Here is a 19,362-nt window from a genome sequence, read left to right on the forward strand (position 1 = left end):
CCCCCCCCCCCCCCCCACCTCTTTATTCTTCTACTTTGATACTGTATCATAGAACATCACACGATTTTGAATTGAACAACTAATAGGGCTGGTCTTACAGCACCCCCCCCCCCTCTCGAATAATAATAAACTACATTTCTGTGAAATTATATTAAGCATACATAAAACCGATACGCAGAACCGACCTGTTCTTGGTAGCAAATCAACGATGTGCACCCAGCGTTAGAACCAATAGATGAATACATTGATTGTTGAACACAGCTCACTTAACATTTCCTGCTTCCAACTTTTCTTGTCTTCTTCTTCTTCTTCTTTTTAAAAATTAAAAATATGCTTAACACAAAAGTCTTCGGATGAATTCACATCAGATTTATATATTATTATTATTATTATTTTATTATTATTATTATTATTATTATTTATTATTATTATTATTATTTATTATTATTATTATTATTATTATTATCTATTATTATTATTATTATATATTACTATTATTATTACTATTATTATTATTATTATTATATTATTATATTATTATTATTATTATTATATTATTATTATATTATTATTATTATTATTATTATTATTATTATTATCTATTTATTATTATTATTATTTTATTATTATTATTATATTTTATTATTATTATTATTATATTAAATTATTATTATTATTTATTATTTTTTATTATTATTATTATTATTATTTATTAATTATTATTATTATCATTATATATTTTATATATATTATTATCTATTATTATTATATTACTATTATTATTATTATTATTATATATTTTATTATTTATTATTATTATTATTATTATTATTATTATTATATTATTATTATTATTATTATTATTCTATTATATTATTATTATTTATTATTATTACTTTTTATTATATTATTATTATTTATTATTATTATTATTATTATTTATTATTATTATTTATATTATTATTATTATTATTACTTATTATTATTTTATTATTATTATTATTATATTATTTTATTATCATTATTATTATTATTATTATTATTATTATTCATTTATTATTATTATTATTATTATTATTATTTTATTTATTATTATTATATCACATCTATATTATTATTCACATCTGATAATATAATATTATAATATAATATATAGGTATTATGCTTTATATCCATGTGACTGATATGAGCATCAAGCCATCCGACCGTGTAACCAAACACGACAGGACATGAATGGGAACACTTGATTAAATCAATATTTAAAAATAATTCATCCTCTTTTTGGTTGTGTACTTCTTTTTACCATTCTCCCTCTCTCTCTCTCTCTCTCTCTCTCTCTCTCTCTCTCTCTCTCTCTCTCTCTCTCTCTCTCTCTCTCTCTCCCCCCCCCCCCTTTCCAATCTAAAATATATATCTATATAAATGATAGGGTTTTGTGACCTGAGATGTTAGAATGAACGTATCGTTGTAAGTTATCTGACACATACATCTTTACGATAAAATACATAATCTTTTCTTTTCATCTATCTCTGACGGGAATTGAAATTATAAACCGTAGAAGGGATTACATTAAAGGTTGGCAGACAAGATGTCAAGTCAAAATGAAACTGGAAATTCTACGAACTACATTGGACATAAAAGAATATATTCGCTGCTTATTGTACGAACGAATTGAATGGTTGAAGTATTGAACGAATTAAATTGAAATTCAAGGAAGAATAAAGATAAAGGCAAGCCTAAAGATGAAAATGAAAACAAAAGCGTGACCAATTAAATAAAGTGAAACAATTTTCCAATGCCATGTTGTCTAAATCATCAAAGTGGTAAATATAATATCGTATTGTGAAAGGTCATGACCCTTGAACCCGTGGCTTCTGCATGCGTGAAATCAACAATATAATCAGAGCGAGATAACATTCCAAAGGAAATCCCACCCAATTCTTATTTATTCCATTCATTCATCCAAACCTGCTATTAACTCCTGATGCGCGCGCATTCAAAGGATCTTCTTCCCCCACACGTCTGACGTCTGCTAACTGTAAGATACTAGATACACACGCACACACACTGGATGGGACAGCGTAAATCGGTCAGGCATGCAGGTCATTTTAACCCCTTACAAGGCAAGCCAGCAACAACAATTTTTCGAATAAAAATTTACAAATTTTCTAATAACCTATCTGATTAAAATGAAATCCTAGATCTAACCGATTTCACCAAGACAGCAGCTTTATAGCGACGCGGCATTGACACAACTGTAGTAGAATCGATTACATAATTTGTGATGCGATTTTAAAAATATCCAGAAATTATGCTGGGTTTAGTCCGGGTCAATGCCTTCTATTCTCGAGGCTGCTATGGTCCGGGTAGATTTAACTCGGATTTGGCTTGTAATGGAGCAATGCCTCAAGATTCTCCTGCTCTGATTAAAAACGCTTTTTTTTCATTAAAAGAAGATTATACTTTTCTGAACAAGCTACTTATATTACAAGGGTAGTTAAAAACGAGCGATACAATTAACAGACCTGCCAACCTTTCACATTCCAAAAGTGGAATCAGAGCGCCTAAAAATAGGAATTTGAGACATAAAATAGGAATTTCACCCTTTAACCCCCCCCCCCCCCTCTTTCGCTCTTTTTTATTCTTAACATTATCATCATTTTTGAAAATCGGAACTTTAGAGACAATGGCGAAATAGTACAAAAAAGAAGAGTGAAAATAGGAATGATTCCGCCAAAAGTGGAAGGGTTGGCAGCTATGAATTAAATGAACAGCAAACGTACGAGCTAGCTAGCAAGCCTTTTACGCCTTTAATTAAACATCTGTGAGTTTTTTTTTCTTATTATTTCAATATCTCGTAAACAACAAATGACCTTAGCTATATTTTTAACGTTCATATAAAATAAAACTATATTATTTTAATCGCCATTGGTTCGATTTATGTTCCGTAAATCGACAAAAAAATAAACTCTCCATTCCACATCCGCCATATTGCAGGAAACTGGACTTGTCTGAACCTCTAACAAATTATGTCATAGGCACTAACAAAAAAAACCCCAAAAAAACGAAGAAGATAAACTATGTATATGCCTTCCATCGAAAACAGCACAGGAGAATTCTAAATATTGGATAGCAGGGTCTTTTAGATCTGGTGGAAAGTACTTAGCGATAGACTAGGGTCTTATCCAAAAAGAGTAACAAGCAATTGGATTCGATAGTCTGATGTCACGTTGCCTAGCAACGGCGGCCATCGTGGTTCTAAACAAAGAAAATCGGTACTTTTTATTCTTCATGCTGGCTAGAACTTTTCATATGTCTTGTGATCAGAAAAGTCAAAACATGATCAGATTTATAAAGTTTTTTTCCCCCTCTGGATACGCTTTTATGCTCGTCGGAGAAATATTTCATAAGGGCGTCCGCCATTGTTCCGATAGTTTACAGCCAATCTAAGTTACCATTCGTCATTACGAGGGAAGTGACGTTACGATTGTTGAAGAGTATTGCTTTCACGCTATAGAAACCGGGATAAACTCTGGCCCCATGAGTTTAATGGCTCTGAAGAACTACTTTAATAAAAATATTAGCGAATAATTTCCTTTAAAAAATGGTGGAGAAAGAAAAATTCTGAAACTGTAACAAAAAGAGAAAACCGATAGTACCTACTATGCTTTTGGAATCAACATCTGTTCCCTATTTGAACTGATTCCCATTTGTCTTCCTTTTTATTGGGTACTTAAATTGTAATTCTACAACTTTTTACTATCCCATTTTCTTCCTTTTTTACTGACGCTGATATGACCTTAATGTGTTGCAAGCGCCGTCTTAAAAACATGCAAACAAAACAAAGAGAAAAATCAAATTTGGCCTAAATATGGACCACCCACCCACCCCCACCCTCCCACCTTATGTCTGTGCAAGCGTCAGAAATGCATAAACCGTTTGCAGTTGTTTGCCCCTTGTATTTACTTTGTGTTGACACAAAACACAATACCCTACATTGATGGGTTCATTCCATTAGGCTAGTCTAACATTCGTTGCTGCATGACATAACATGACAACAATGTGTAAGTGTGTACAGCTCACGTACGTGTGTAGACCATTTCAATATTCAACAGATGACAAATTGTACACTGTACCATTATGTGTTGTTTGTTTTATGTTTTTTAAGGATTTTACGGCGCTTGCAACACATTTAGGTTATATCAACGCCAGTAAAAAGGAAGAAAATTGGATAGTTAAAAGTTCTTGAATTACAATTAAAGCACCCAAGAGAAAGGGAGACAAAGGGGAACTGGGAACAAATAGGGATCAGATGTAGATTCCAAGAGCATACCACCAATGTACTTAGTTTGAGATCACCTACAAGTTTCATTCGGACACAAGCACAAAATCCAATAAAGAGGAATACACTCAAATGCACTCATTATATATTCAAAATAACAAATATAATAATACAGAGAGATGATTTAAAGGAAAAAATATCATCTCCCAAAACTCTAACTATACATTTGACTGTTTCCCTCCCAGCTAGGGTATCCAGCCAGGGCCAGGACAAAACAAAGTAATCTCATTCCAAGACAAAGACAGAAAGCATGTTGGAAAACAGACACAGTATGTACCCCCCTGCCCACTATGGGAGGTCAGGAACCCCACCCAGGTGTGTTGTTTGGAGACCGTAAACACGTGTAATTATAATATATAATTTGGAAAGCTAATTCAGATTGTAAAAATAAACCAGATGTGAGCCAAGCCAAAAATGGCGTACAAACTTAGCTCTAGAAATAAGAAGGTGAATCCCACGATGAAGCCGGAGTGGAATATCTAGTTTATTCCAGTTACTATAGCGTTAAACGAACATTAACAATTGCTTGTTACTCTTTGGATAGGATGTTAGTCGATCTCGCAAAGTACTTTACGACAGATCAAAAAGGATTCAATTACTCGAACATTGATGGATGTCCGGGGGGGGGGGGGGGGGGGGGGGGGGGGGGGCGGATGAAAATATCAACGGCGCTCGGGATCAATAAGTCCCTTTGCTTGCTAGGCGAGCGCTCTAACCAACTCGGGCACATTCAATACAATGCTATGGACTGGGACCTTAGCCCTTAGGGTGGAAATACATTTTATTGGATGACTGATGACTCTTCCTCACGTTAATATTTTTTTACTTCAAAACTTCAGCTTTTATATGGAGCATTTTCTTGCATGCTTTTATTATGAAAAAATAAATATATAAAATAAAATTCCCTTTATTCATCCACAAGGGGTATATTCCAAGGGAAGACTGGAATAACTCAGGCGTCAGCCGCAGTGCAGCGTCGCAAAGTGAGCTAAGGCGAGGTGACGTGTGCTCGAGGCTACACACAACGAGGCGGGTAGTCGAACTCGGTACCTTTTGGGTACGAAGCAAAGACCGTCCCGCTGAGCCACGCGACCCCCTATAGCGACGTTGCTTTCCATCATGTCTGCTTTAACTCACTCAACCCTAATACCGACTATATCCGTAGTTTACCCGGGGTTACTTTTACCCCATGCCTATTTATTACATTTTTATGAGACAAATCATAGGCGTAGTATCAAAACTAATGTTTTATAGTTGTTTACATGTTAATGGTGGTTGAATAAAACTATCCATGGACATGCTCATTTTTAGTACAATTTTTCCAATTTTGAAAAGTAGCAAAAATCTCTAGGATTGAGTGAGTTAAAAAGCCAAAATAACTGGAACCGTTGAAACTAACCTGAACACTCAGGGGGAAGGGGGGGGGGGGGGGGGGGGGGTTAGAATGCGAAATAGGCGTGAGTGGGTAGGAAAGGGGGGAGGGGGGTAGCAGGAGAAGGATAGCGGCGGCAACGGCAAATATCATGTCCAAATCATTACAATATCTAAATGTCGGCCGTATATCATTATGGTTATTACGATGATCATTACGTGTGTGCTGTGATTGCCCTAAATGGCCGATTGTGGCTATTATCCCCACACGTACCTACACCCCAATGCAATCATTATCTGCGTTACAATGCTATATTATGCTATGCCCTAACAAAACACATCACGATTTGTCAGAACTGCCAACCCTTCACATTCCAAAAGTGGAATCAGGACGCCTGAAAATGGGAATTTGAGACAAAAAAATAGGAATTTAAGACCAAAAAAAAAAAAAGGAATTTAAGACAAAAAAATAGGAATTTAAGACCAAAAAAAAAATAGGAATTTACGACAAAAAATAGGAATTTAAGACAAAAAAAAAAGGAATATAAGACAAAAAAAATAGGAATTTAAGACAAAAAATAGGAATTCCACCTCTTTCACCCCCCCCCCCCCCCTTTTTTTTTTTTTTTTGCTCTTCTTTCTTCTTACCATTATTATCATCATTTTTGTAAATCGGAATTTTATAGACAATGACGGAATAGTAGAAATAAGAAGAGTGAAAATAGGAAATGATTCCGTCAAAGTGGAAGGGTTGGCAGGTATTCACCCCCCCCCCCCCTCCATCCAACATTGTGGTCGTAAAAACTGTTTTTACTTGCATATTATAATCTCCATGAATTCAGAAGACTGGACTTGACAAGAGATTTGAACCCAAGACTTGTAATCAGGTCTCTGGTAAGAATTCTTTGACAAGTCGTAGCGTGCCGCTATAATTTGGTCTAGTAGTCTGACACTCGCTTTCGGATCGGAAGGTCCTGGGTTCGAGCCTCGCTCGGCGCATAGTTGCGTCATTGGAAAAGACTCTTTACTACTCACATTCTCTCACCCTACTCAGGTGTAAAATGAGTACCTGACCGTTAACGCCGTTGTGTCTGTCGAAAAATAAATAAATTATAATATCACCTAACAGACGTCATGTCTTGTTCTATATAATACGTGTTGCTGTTGGTCAGGGATCCTTTGCAAAGCGCTTTAAGCACGTTTAGTGTATATTGCGCTATATAAAAAGCTCACGTTAATATGTTGATATTTGCAGTAAAAGATAAAATTTTTTTTTTCTTTTAGAAGAAAACCGTTCTGGCCAAATCTCTCTTTAAAGTCTTTTGTCAGTGCGCGACAATTCATCTCTCTTTCCAACCCCTTCCCAACTGTAGCATTCCATTGTTTTATCAATGTACAGATATTATCATTATTATTCTAATACTAATATGACTGGATAATAAATTTTATACTACTCGGTATCAACTCGGTGTCCGGATTCTTTATTGCTTTAGATTTACGGGAGCTCGGGGCTCGGGGAAGGGGAATGTGTCCCTGCTCGCATAACAGGGACATAGCTAGCGCCGTGCAATTAAAATGGTACATGTGTAGTAGGTGTGTTGTGTATGTCGTCAGAACAAAATGTGTTGTGTCTGGTTATTATAATACTTGCATGTACGTGAGAAACAAAACATATTCCGTCTGTCTCTCATTATGTCGCGGTCAGAGCCAATGATGTCATAGGTCAGACCTGCTGACACGAAATAGTTATAAAAAATCCGTAGTTTTTACGGGATAATAATAGGTTTCAATAGACTGATGTCACGTCCGCCCAGCAACCAGCAGCTTGGTTCTAAACAGAGAAAATCGGAACTCTTTATTCTTCATTTTAGCTAGAACTTTTTCACGTGTCATGTAATCAGAATGTATAAAAGTCAAAACATGATCAGATTTATAATGTTTTTCTCCCCTGGATACACTTTTATGCTCGTCGGAGAAATATTTCATAAGGGCGTCCGCCATTCATTGTTCCGATAGTTTAGAACCAGTTACTAAGTTACTATGCTTCAATACGAGGGAAGTGACGTCTCGACCATTGAACCCTATTGGTGAGATTATTTTCAAACCGTTCTGACTCCCAATCCTGAAAGAAAATGGGGAGCAGGCACTGCTATGAGATATAAAGATCTGAACAAGTGTGTATAAAACGATGCCAGACAAAGAAAAAAACAAAAGAAAACCCACAGAACATCCCAAATAACCAGTCTACCTCGACTGGGGATCGGACCTCAGACCTCCTGATTACCGGAAAATTCATGACCATAAAAAAAAAAAAAAAAACAAAAAAAAATCTGATTATGGATGTAAAAAAATCGAATTCGGCCAATTTTGGCCTGTGTGCGACCTTGGCTGGATTGAGATCGACTCCAATGAAATGTCAAAAAGTATTCGATGAATATTTGATTATATTTACCTTGGCCATCTGTGCTTGTATTCCTTGTCCCTGTAAAACCTGAACGGCTCGTTCTGCAGCTTGGGGGTTCTCGAAATCTACAAAACCATACCCTGTGGAAACAAGAACGTGACACCATTTAAGATTTAGGGTTTTTGAAATCTACAAAACCATACCCCTGTATTTAGGGTTTTTGAAAACTACAAAACCATACCCCTGTGGAAACAAGAACGTGTCACCATTTAAGATTTAGGGTTTTCGAAATCTACAAAACCCTAACCAGTGGAAACAAAACTTGGTAAAAATTCATTAAAATGTTTTGTTTTTTTTTTTTGTTTTTTTTTTTTGTTTTATTGTTAAGTACGGTAGTAAAACCATTTCAGCCTTTAGGCAGAATGGATTAAACTGTCCAAACAAAATCACATTTTACAACATTGTAAGTCCTACTCGTACGTAGAGTTGCCAACTTATCAGAGACTGAATTCGGGGAAACGATTAGAGCAACTCTCTGGGATTTTAATGAAGATGAGATGAGAATGATGAGGTTGAAGATGATGTTGATGATGATGGTGACGATGATGATGATGATGACGACGATGATGATAATATCAAAATCTAGAAAATGGCTAGAGATTTTAGAAATCGGAAATTTGAACAAATACCGGAAACTTCCGGTAAAATCGTGATGGATTGACATGTCTGGGTACGTAACAGTCTATAATATTTTAGTCTCCGTAAAAGCCCGTGGAGCACAACGACGACGACAACAGCTGCAGTGACCTGAGCAATGGTGGTCTGGTGATATCAGTACAAATCGAATCCAAATGACGTCAGTCAGACAGATACCATCTCCACGGCATCTGGAGGGAGCACTGGCAGTATCGTTTATTTTATATTTATTCGATTACTCCATTACACATCACCCAATCCCGATGCGATACCAGCTACACACGAATGATGAGTAAATTATTTCCGAGGGAAAGAATTCCGAATTTCAAGTTTTATAACTTACATGATTTTTTTTTTTAATGCAGAGCAGGTGCCAATCCTGACTGTTCCAAAAGATGGAGAATTTGTTACAAAAAGAGGGAGAAAGAGGGACAGTGCGCAGTGAGTGAGTTCAGATCTTTAAGCTGATATATTTGGGTAGAGAGCAAGGCAGGGTTGCCAATACAGGAGGAAAAATTTACTGAACTTTTCTGAGCACTGAACTCCAATAAAGAAACATTTAGAACATATTTGTTCGCTGCAGCAGCTGAATTCAGTAAATATGGTTTTAGAGCGGTCGAGATTTTTTTCTGTCATACTACCAAGCCCACCCAGCGGTGAGTGGGTAGATAGGACTGTTAGATCTGACGGAAAGTCCTATCAAAAGGATGGCAAGCAATTGCCTTTGTCCGTTTCGTGCTGTAGTACCCGGAACATAAACACTCCCCACTCCACGGGCCTTTTATGGCTCTGAGGGACTACTCCTACTGCTAGTGATATAACAATCGGCTTGAGACCTCGAAGTAAAAGATTCGATTCGTCTTACGGACAACACAAAGTTAGTTCTTTGTTCCTTGGAAAACAGTCTTTAATCACATTATATTTTCTAACCGTTACTTCGGGTGAAAATTGAGTACCTTCTGAACGGCAGCAGCTTCTAATAGTGCTCACACTTCTATTTTGTGACGATCGACCCAATCAGCAAATTCCTTACCGCACTCGTGCACCGTCGCAAACCCACCCGTTAGCTTCGTCACAACACCCCGTTCAACTAGATGCTCTGCGGTTTCGGATTCGTTACCACGACGGGTGGAAAATCCACACACTGGTGCAGCGATTTTGCCGTTAAGCGGGTTCTCGACCGAAGCCGATTCGCTGCCACCCAATGTCTCCTCTTGCTGGTGGAAAAACCTGGAAAATTTCTCCCCCCAGTATCGAGGAGTCGATGTCCCCGCCCCCTCGAGGGATTGAATTCGTCCAAACCGACTTCCATCTCGTATACGCATATCTGTCCGAAATCAGTGATTCTACGTACAAGGGTTGCCGGGACTTATTTCGTCTCCAAACGGGGACAGAGTCCATTCTGAAAGGCAACACCAATCTAGCGACCCACTGAAGAGAAATTGTAATATAATATAATAGTGCACAGACTTCAGGAAGTCACGTGTTATTATGCTGTATGTATGTTAGCTTGTCAAGCGCTTTGGGCATTTCTATTGGATGTTGCCATAAAGGTTCACTTTTCATTTATTTATTTATTTAATTATTTGTGGCCGACACCCCCCCCCCCTCCCCCAATTCCTTTAAGAAATCTGCACGTGAATGAAGTCGAGCGTGCTGGTTTACGAAGAAACTGAATTCAATTAAGGGAATTCTGGCTTTTGTGATTTTGATAATTTCAGTATTTAACTCTAATACTAAATAAATCTTGCTTTTCTTTCTTTCTTTTTGTTTCGTTTTTAATATTAAATTTAAAGAACATTTGGCTCATTAGTAGTCTATGTATGTGTTATTTCTTCACCAAAAACAACTTTTTAAAAAATCGTATGATTTTTCATGAACCAGAAATAGATTTGGACTCGTCAAGAAATATTAAATATAGAATCTAAATAAACAAATCGTGTCATCAAAGACAAATTAGAAATTGGTCGTTATGAAGTTAAAGCAGGATTGAAAAACAACAACAACTTGAGCTTGTGCTTTTATATAGCGCAATATCCACTAAACGTGCTCAAAGCGCTTTACAAGGGGTCCCTGACCGACAGCAACACGTAACATGTAGAACGGGACATGACGCCTGTTAGGCGCTATTATAATTTTTTTCGGACAGAGACAACGCTGTTAACGGCAAGGTACTCATTTTACACCTGAGTACGGTGAGAGAATGTGAGTAAAGAGCCTTTTCCATGAACTCAACTATTCGCTGAGCGAGGCTCGAACCCAGGACCTTCAGATCCGAAAGCGAGTGTCATACCACAAGACCACATAACCGCACAAAATCAACAGAATCAAACTTACCAGATTTACCTGAGATGAACATAAAAACAAACAAACAAACCAAAAACTGAACAGTAAATAAATTCAAGAATTCCTCCAGAACAATCCAAAAACAAAATATCCAAAGAACAAGAAATCCGATGAATAATAAAAATGTTTTTTTTTTTTAACGACGAAACTGTTATCAAAAATCACACAGAATAAGACAGACAAATTGACAACTCTCTATCTCTTTCTCTATCCAACTTGATTAACCAGTCAACGAATTTCACTGTTTTCACTGTTCAACCAATAAATTTGAAATGAGTCAATTTTTGTGTTTGACGTAGCTAGTAGCTATGAAGAGTCGGAGAGCAGCGAGGTATGATGATGATGATGGTGATGATGATGGTGGCACCACACTCTAACTAACAAACAACGACAACCACCACCCCTATCGTAGGAACAGTTGGTAACAGTAACACGCCCGTGAGTGTGTGTGTGTGTGTGTGTGTGTGTGTGTGTGTGTGTGTTATCGCATTTCCCAATCGTCAATAGCGGGGGACAGGACGATTGTTTCATGTGATATTATTAACCAGTTACGTGCCGTCCTTTGGGAGATTTAAAAAAAAAAATACAACTCGTATTTTTAAATATTTGGCCAGAAAACGCATCCTTCAAAATATATTTAGATTTAAATGACCGTCATCTTGGCGAAAACGCTCAAACCTGGGACTTTAATCAAGATCTCGCGAGGTCTCGGGGTTGAGAGTTTTTACCAAGATGAAGGTCATTTAAATCGATTGATATTTGAAGGACAAGTTATCTGGCCAAATTTAAAAAAAATATGAGTCGATTTTTTGTTTTAGTTTTTATTTCAAAGTACGGCATTTAACTGGTTTAACAATAACGACACATCACACACGACACTAGGGCGATGAAACAGCTCGCGAGCAGCATATGTGAACTCACTCTCACTGATACTGGCTGCTGGCCTGGCAATGTGCCGTATGCCCGTTTGATAGCGTTATCATTACTTTTATTATTATTATTATTATTATTATTATTATTATTATTATTATTATTATTATTATTATTATTATTATTATTATACCTGCACCCTCGGCGCAAATCAACCACCTGCTGTTACCATTGATGCTACTACTGCTGCTGCTGCTACTATTAATGATGATGAGATGATGATGATGCTGGTAGTGAAAATGGTTGATATGATGATGATGATGATGATGGTGGTGGTGGTGGTGGTGGTGGTAATAATTTATGTGCGGCTATGTGCTCTTGTGGTATGACACTCGCTTTCGGATCGGAAGGTCCTGGGGTTCGAGCCTCGCTCGAAGGGCGCATTGTTGAGTCCTTGTTGGGAAATGCTCTTAACTACTCACAATCTCTCACCGTACTCAGGTATAAAATGAGTACCTGACCGTTAACAGCGTTGTCCTTGTCGGAAAAAAAATTGTAGCCGTCGTGCAGGCGTCGTGTCTTGTCCTACATGTTACGTCTTGCTGTTGGTCAGGGACCCCTTGTAAAGCACTTTGAGCACGTTTAGTGGATATTGCGCTATATAAAAGCTCAATTTTCTTTTTTAGAAATAGAAAAAAGTGTAATAATTGATAGCAATGGCCCTTTCTAGTTTGCTTCGCTTGAGAGTCAGGAGTTTGGGGTTTATCCTGGTTTTTATAGAATAAAAAAGGTAGATAGCAATTGCTTGTACTTTCTGCCATTTCTAATAGACCCAGCTATTCAATCACTGCTAGAATGAAGGGGAGGGGGGGGGGGGTGGAGGTTAGAGTAAAAAATTATAATCGCGATTTAACCCAGTCTCTATCTGTGCGCGCGCGCGCGCGCGCGTGTGTGTGTGTGTGTGTCTGTGTGTGTGTGGAGCGAGTGCTCTTCTGTCCACTGTACTATTGGTGCGAGGAATACAATGATGAAATTGATGATCATAATGTGATCATCATCATCATCGTAATCATCACTATCATCATCATCACATATCCACCACCATCACAACTAACATCGTCATCATCATAATCATCATTTCCGCCCCGATAACTGACATCATCATCATCATCACCACCACCACTATCACAACTAACATCATAATCATAATCATCATTTCCACCCCGATAACTGACATCTTCATCATCATCACCAACATCATCATCATCATCATCACAACACCACCACCATCCCTATCTAAACACCAACGACAATTTTAATCAATAACCCAACTAACAAATTCTATTTCAAAAAATGTAAAACAAAAAAACAAAAACAAAACAAAAAAAAAAAAAAAAAAACCGGACAGTTTTTCATGAATAAATGAATTCCAACATAAAACGATACCGTATCGTATTAATGGCGAACACAAAAGCCGAGATGACAACAAAGCCCCAAACCCCTAAATCTAAAGTTAAAATATTGATTTACGTTTTAGTCATGCTCGTAACACCGTAAAGCACAATAGGATTCAATAGTCTGATGTCACGACCGCCCCAGCAACCAGCAGCTCGGTTCTAAACAAGGAAAATCGGTACTTTTTTATTCTTCATGCTGGCTAGAACTTTTTCACGTGTCATGCCACCAGAATGTATAAAAGTTAAGTCAAAATATGATCAGATTTATAATGGTTTTTTTTTTTTTTCTCTTCTAGATACACTTTTATGCTCGTCGGAGAAGTATTTCATAAGGGCGTCCACCATTCTTCCGATAGTTTAGAACCGTTACTAAGTTACAAAGTTAAAATTTAACTAGTAATCGAGTACGACAGTGACTACAGTAGTTAAATTTTACACGGCTCCACGATATAAAGTGACGGGGTAATTCATAGCTGAACAATATTATAGCCACAAGCTGTTTGATAATTATTGACTTTTTGATCATCAATCAATGCAGCGTTTTCGTCGATTTGATGGCAATTCTATATTATATATATATTAACCTATTTTTTAAAGGCTGCCTCTATTCTCACCCCCCCCCCCCCCCGCGGCCGATTGGATTACCGAAAAAAACGTCGCCGGCTTTTTGCGATTTGGATTTGATTGATTTTTTTAAAAAATTGTGCAACTTGTGACAAGAAACTTAACAAATTACTGCATTACAACCTTTGGATTAAACATACAACAATTGTGGACTACTATTATGAAGACTAGCATCCTAGACTAGGAGGATGAGAATAGTCACTTCGTGTATTATATTAACCTATTTTTTAAAAGCTCCCATCTGTTTGACATTGCATATTAATTAATTCCTGTCTCACACGTCTAATCTGTATTATAATATAGATGGTAATTTAAATTTAAACGCTGTAAAATTAATTTATATGTCTCCCCCCCCCCCCCACTCCCCTTTTTTTTTTTTTTTTGTTGTCGTCGTTGTTGAGAAAATTGATTTTTTTTTAACAAGGTCACTTTTATCGAACGATAAATATGATGGGCGATTTGTCTTGTCGAAAGTTATAAAATAAATTTGTTATCTCTGCGAAGTCCCAGGTTTGATAGTTTTTGCCAAGATGAGAGTCATTTATATCGATCGATATTTGAAGGACGAGTTTTCTGGCCAATTTTTAAAATATGGGTTGTTTTTTTTTTTTTTTTACCAGAGTACGACAGAAATGTGGTTCATTTTAAATCGATTCTGGGTCTTTACTTAATAACAAAATTATAACCATGGGATGCTGGTACTTGTATAATATTTTGCTGGCTTCCAACACAACTGAATCACCCCACCCGACGCATACATATATGCAGGTCTGACATCCAAACCCACATATTATGGGCCCAGTTTAACATTGCTATAATGAACAATATTTTACATCATTTTAAAAATCATTTTTTAAAAAAATTTCCATTACAACAATGAGCCCATAATGAACTGGACTATCGGATCTGCAAATAAATGCACGTCGGGCCACTATCGCCTCTGTTTATTAACTTGGCTATGAACATAATATATTCATCTCTTTAATCTATTTCATGAAATGACATTGCATTACAGCCCTCATAACAAACAAGCCAGTAAGGTTTGTCATCATAACCAGATAAACAGATGGAAAAAAATTAACTCACTCAACTCAAACACCGACTATATCCGTAGTTTACCCGGTTACTTTTACCCACGAAATTCATTATGGGCTCATTGTTGTAATGAAAATATGTTTTCTCCAACAACCAAAATAAAAAATTGGCCCATTTCAACAATATTAAATCAAGTCCATAAAATAATCCCACTCGGTTAACTCACTCAAGCTCAACCCGACCACCGACTATATCCGTAGTCTACCCGGGTTACTTTTACCCCATTACATTTTTTCTGAGACAAATTATAGGCGTAGTATCAAAGCTAGTGCTTTTAGTTTTTGCATGTTAATGATAGTTGAATAAAACTATCTATGTACATGCTCATTTTGAATATATATATATATATATATATATATATATATATATATATATATATATATATATATATATATATATATATATATATATATATATATATATATATATATATTTTCCAATATTGAAAAATAGAAAAAAATCTCTCGGATTGAGTAAGTTAAAGGGACAGCGTGGCTCAGCGGTACGGTCTTTTTTGTTTGTTTGTTGCTTTAGGTCTCTTCCAACACAATTGAGGTTATATGAGAGACCGCTGAAACAAAAAAACAAGCAATCTAACAAAAATAGTACAAATGTAAATCAAAATCATAACCTAAAGATATCATAAGCTAAATTATAAATAACCAAGAACAAACAGGCAGAAGATTTACAGAAAAAAAAAATATCCCCTGTCAAAAATACAATCACAAACCAAAGAAGCAGGATAGGCTAGTAAAAAGAAGAAGAAACGGCATCACTATCGGATCGTACACCCATGCGAACATCATAGGTATAAGATTCAAGGGTGATGCTCCCATCCAACCACCCGCGGTACGGTCTTTGCTTCCTATCCGAAAGGTACCGAGTTCGATCACCCGCCGCTACGCTTTAAAACCTTGACAAGTCACCTCGCCCTACCTCAAATTGCGGCGCTGCACTGCGGCTGACGCCTGGGCTATTCCAGTCTTCCCTTGGAATAGACCCTAGAGACACATTTCTCCTATGGGATGAATACAGGGAATTTTATTTATTTTATTTTATTTACTGCTGTACCCTGAACAAAAACAAACTCTTGAGCTTTTATATAGCGCAATATCCACTAAGCGTGCTCAAAGCGCTTTACAAAGGTCCCTGGAAAACAGCAAAATTTAACATGTAAGTCGGGAGGGACCTTCATTGTATGTATAATTAATGATAAAATGTCATTTCCGAGTCCAGACTTACCTTTGCATTTATTATTGGTCTGGTCTATGATGGCTTTCGTGGACGTGATGCTGCCGAACCTGAGGAGGATGGATGGAACGACATGAATGGATGGATGGATAATATGTGGATGGAAGGATGGATGGAAGGATGGATGGATGGATTGATTGATAGATGGATGAATGGATGGATGGATGGGAGGATGGATGGATGGATGGATGGTGGATGGAAGGATGGATGGATGGATGGATGGATGAAGATTGGTGAATGGATGGATAAATGGTTGGATAGATGATGGAATCAATCAATTAATAACGAATGAATGAAGATCAATCAAATAAATAATTGATGCGAGAAGGTGTGTTGAGATTGAGTTAGAGAAAGATAGATAGATTAGATAGATAGATAGATAGATAGATGATAGATAGATAATAGATAGATAAGAGAGAGAGAGAGAGAGAAGAGAGAGAGAGAGAGAGGTGGGGGGGGTAAGGAGAGAGAAAAAGAGAAAGGGTGGAGAAAATGGTGGAATAACGCGAGAGAATAAATGGAGATAGATTTGGGGAGAGTGAGTGAGAGAATGAGTGAGTGAAAAAGAGAGTGAGTGAGAATATGAGTGAGTGAGTGAGAAAGTGAGTAAATAAGAGAGTAATTGGCTGAGTGAGTAATGCGTGAGAGCGCGATGTGTATTAGCCCGAAAACTAGGATGCATGTGCCTGTGTGAGTGTGCATGTGTGTGTGTGTGTGTGTGTGAGAGAGAGAGAGAGAGAGAGAGAGAGAGTTTGCGCGCGTGTGTAAATGTGTGAGTGTGCGTGATTTTAAAAAATGTGAGTAAATGACAAACGGAATTGGGTTGGTTATCAATAGGACTGGTAAATTAATAGGAGGCATTTCAATTGAAGTATGCGAATGAAAGGGCGCTTCGTGTGTGTGTGTGTGTGTGTGTGTGTGTGTTGTGTGTGGTGGTGTGTGGTTGTAGATGCGTCTATATGAAACAGACAGACAGACAGAGATAGATAGATAGATAGATAGATAGATAGATAGATAGATAGATAGATATATAGATAGATAGAAAGAAAGAAAAATAAAGAGAGCGTTTGAGTGAGTGAGAAAGAAAGTAAGAAAGAAAAAAGAAAGAAAGAAAGAGATATAGAAACATAGAAAGATAGAGAAGGGGAGAGGGAAAGATAAGAAGAGGAGAGAGAGGGAGAGACAGAGAGAGAAAGGAGAGAGAGAGAGGGGGAGAGAGAGAGAGAGGGGGGGGGGGGGGAGAGAGAGAGAGAGAGGGGGGGGGGGGAGGGAGGGGGGGGGGGGGAGAGAGATCTTTATTTTAAAGGTGTTTTAAATGGCGTCCACGAAACTTTTGAGATAACCCGGGTGGACTTATAACCGACCATTAATAGTAAAATTTTAGAAGCTAATGTGAAAAAAATAAAGGTATTCTGTGAGACGACAACACAGTGCAATGAATAATTATTAAATTTAAATTAAATTAATGAGCTTTTATTATAGCGCGATATACAACTAAATGTGCTCAAAGCGCTTTACCAAGGGGCCCCTGGCCAACAGCAAGTTAACATTTAGGACGGGACATGACGCCTGTTAGGCGATGTTACAATTTTTTTCGGACAGAGACAACGCTGTTAACGGTCAGGTACTCATTTTACACCTGAGTATGGTGAGAATTACAAACTCTTCAAATAATAATAATGATTGTGGAGTCTACGAGTGTACATCGTACAACCTGCATCTTGGACTGCAAACCCGGTACGACATACGATATATTTTACACCAACAACTGTGCATGCCCGTACTTTGGAAAAAAAAAACATATTTGAAAATTTGGCCAGAAAACCCGTCCTTCAAATTTCGATCGATTTAAATGTCCCTCATCTTGCCAAAAACTCTCAAACCTGGATGAAAGGTAGACTTCGCGAAGTCCCAGGTTTTTTTGTTTGTTTTTTTCCAAGATGAGGGTCATTTAAATCGATCGATATTTGAAGGACGAGTTTTCTGGCCAAATTTTCAAATGTTTTTTTTTTTCTTCTCCAGAATATGGCAATATTAAGTAGGTACGAAGTGAAATAAAATATAACCTGCGGGTTATTTTCAACGATCACAAAGCAATTACAATAATATTGCGTAATGATAATAATATTAATAACGTACCGAGCCCGGACAACAGAAGCCATGTTCTGAATAAACAGGTTTTTTAATTTAAAAAAAAAAAAAAAAAATTGGCCGGAAAATTCGTCCTTTGATTAAAATGACCTGACTTGTCTATATCTCTCAAACCTGGAATGTCCAAAGCTATCGAGGAAGGTCCGGGTTTTAAAGAGTCTTTGACAAGATGAGAGAGTCGTTGTAGTCGATCAAAATTAAAAGGGCGAGTTCTCTAACCAAAAATTTTAAAAAACGTATTTTTTTGTTCTCCAACGTTCGGTAGAATTAGTGCTGGTGGTTCGTACGTTAACAGCCGGTCGGTCCCTTCCCCCCCCATTTCAAGCCATGGAAATTGAGGGCCACGTGTTATTGTTCATCATTTTATAGGCAAGGAGCATTTAACGGATTGCAATAAATAAAACAATTACTCCTGTTATTTTAGAAGCATTATCCGTTCAATATGTTGAGGTATAAAAAAGGAGCTCTCTGTGTTACATTATACATTTAATCTAAATTTTAAATTAGAGGGGGGTGGTGGTATGAATGGGAACGTGTGCGAGTGTGGCGTCTGCTGTACGCGTGCATTGAATTGACGACATCCACTGACTTTGAGTGAATAATGAAAAGAATGCCGATCTATCAAATTCAGTCCCTTTTTTTTTTTTGTGGACAAAGAAATTTACAAAAGGACTGGATCTCCCTTGTTTAAAGGCTTGTTTTTTTTTTTACATGATTCGTGTGATGTTTTGAGTTTTGTTCACTTTAGAATGGGG

General features: G+C 36.9%; 1 protein-coding gene across 1 annotated transcript in view; it reads right to left on the reverse strand.

The window, feature by feature from the left end:
• The window catches only part of LOC144966225 (RNA-binding motif, single-stranded-interacting protein 2-like), a gene marked incomplete in the record, with an annotated part of 271,179 nt that overhangs the window by 30,862 nt on the left and 220,955 nt on the right, over positions 1 to 19,362 (reverse strand). The window contains 1 exon segment of the mRNA XM_078902404.1: positions 8,166 to 8,257. Coding sequence (XP_078758530.1) covers positions 8,166 to 8,257 — 92 coding nt within the window.

Source organism: Berghia stephanieae, chromosome 2 (assembly GCF_034508935.2).
Source record: "Berghia stephanieae isolate SIO BIC M18660-M18661 chromosome 2, UCSD_Bste_1.3, whole genome shotgun sequence".
NCBI classification, from domain to species: Eukaryota; Metazoa; Mollusca; class Gastropoda; order Nudibranchia; family Aeolidiidae; genus Berghia; species Berghia stephanieae.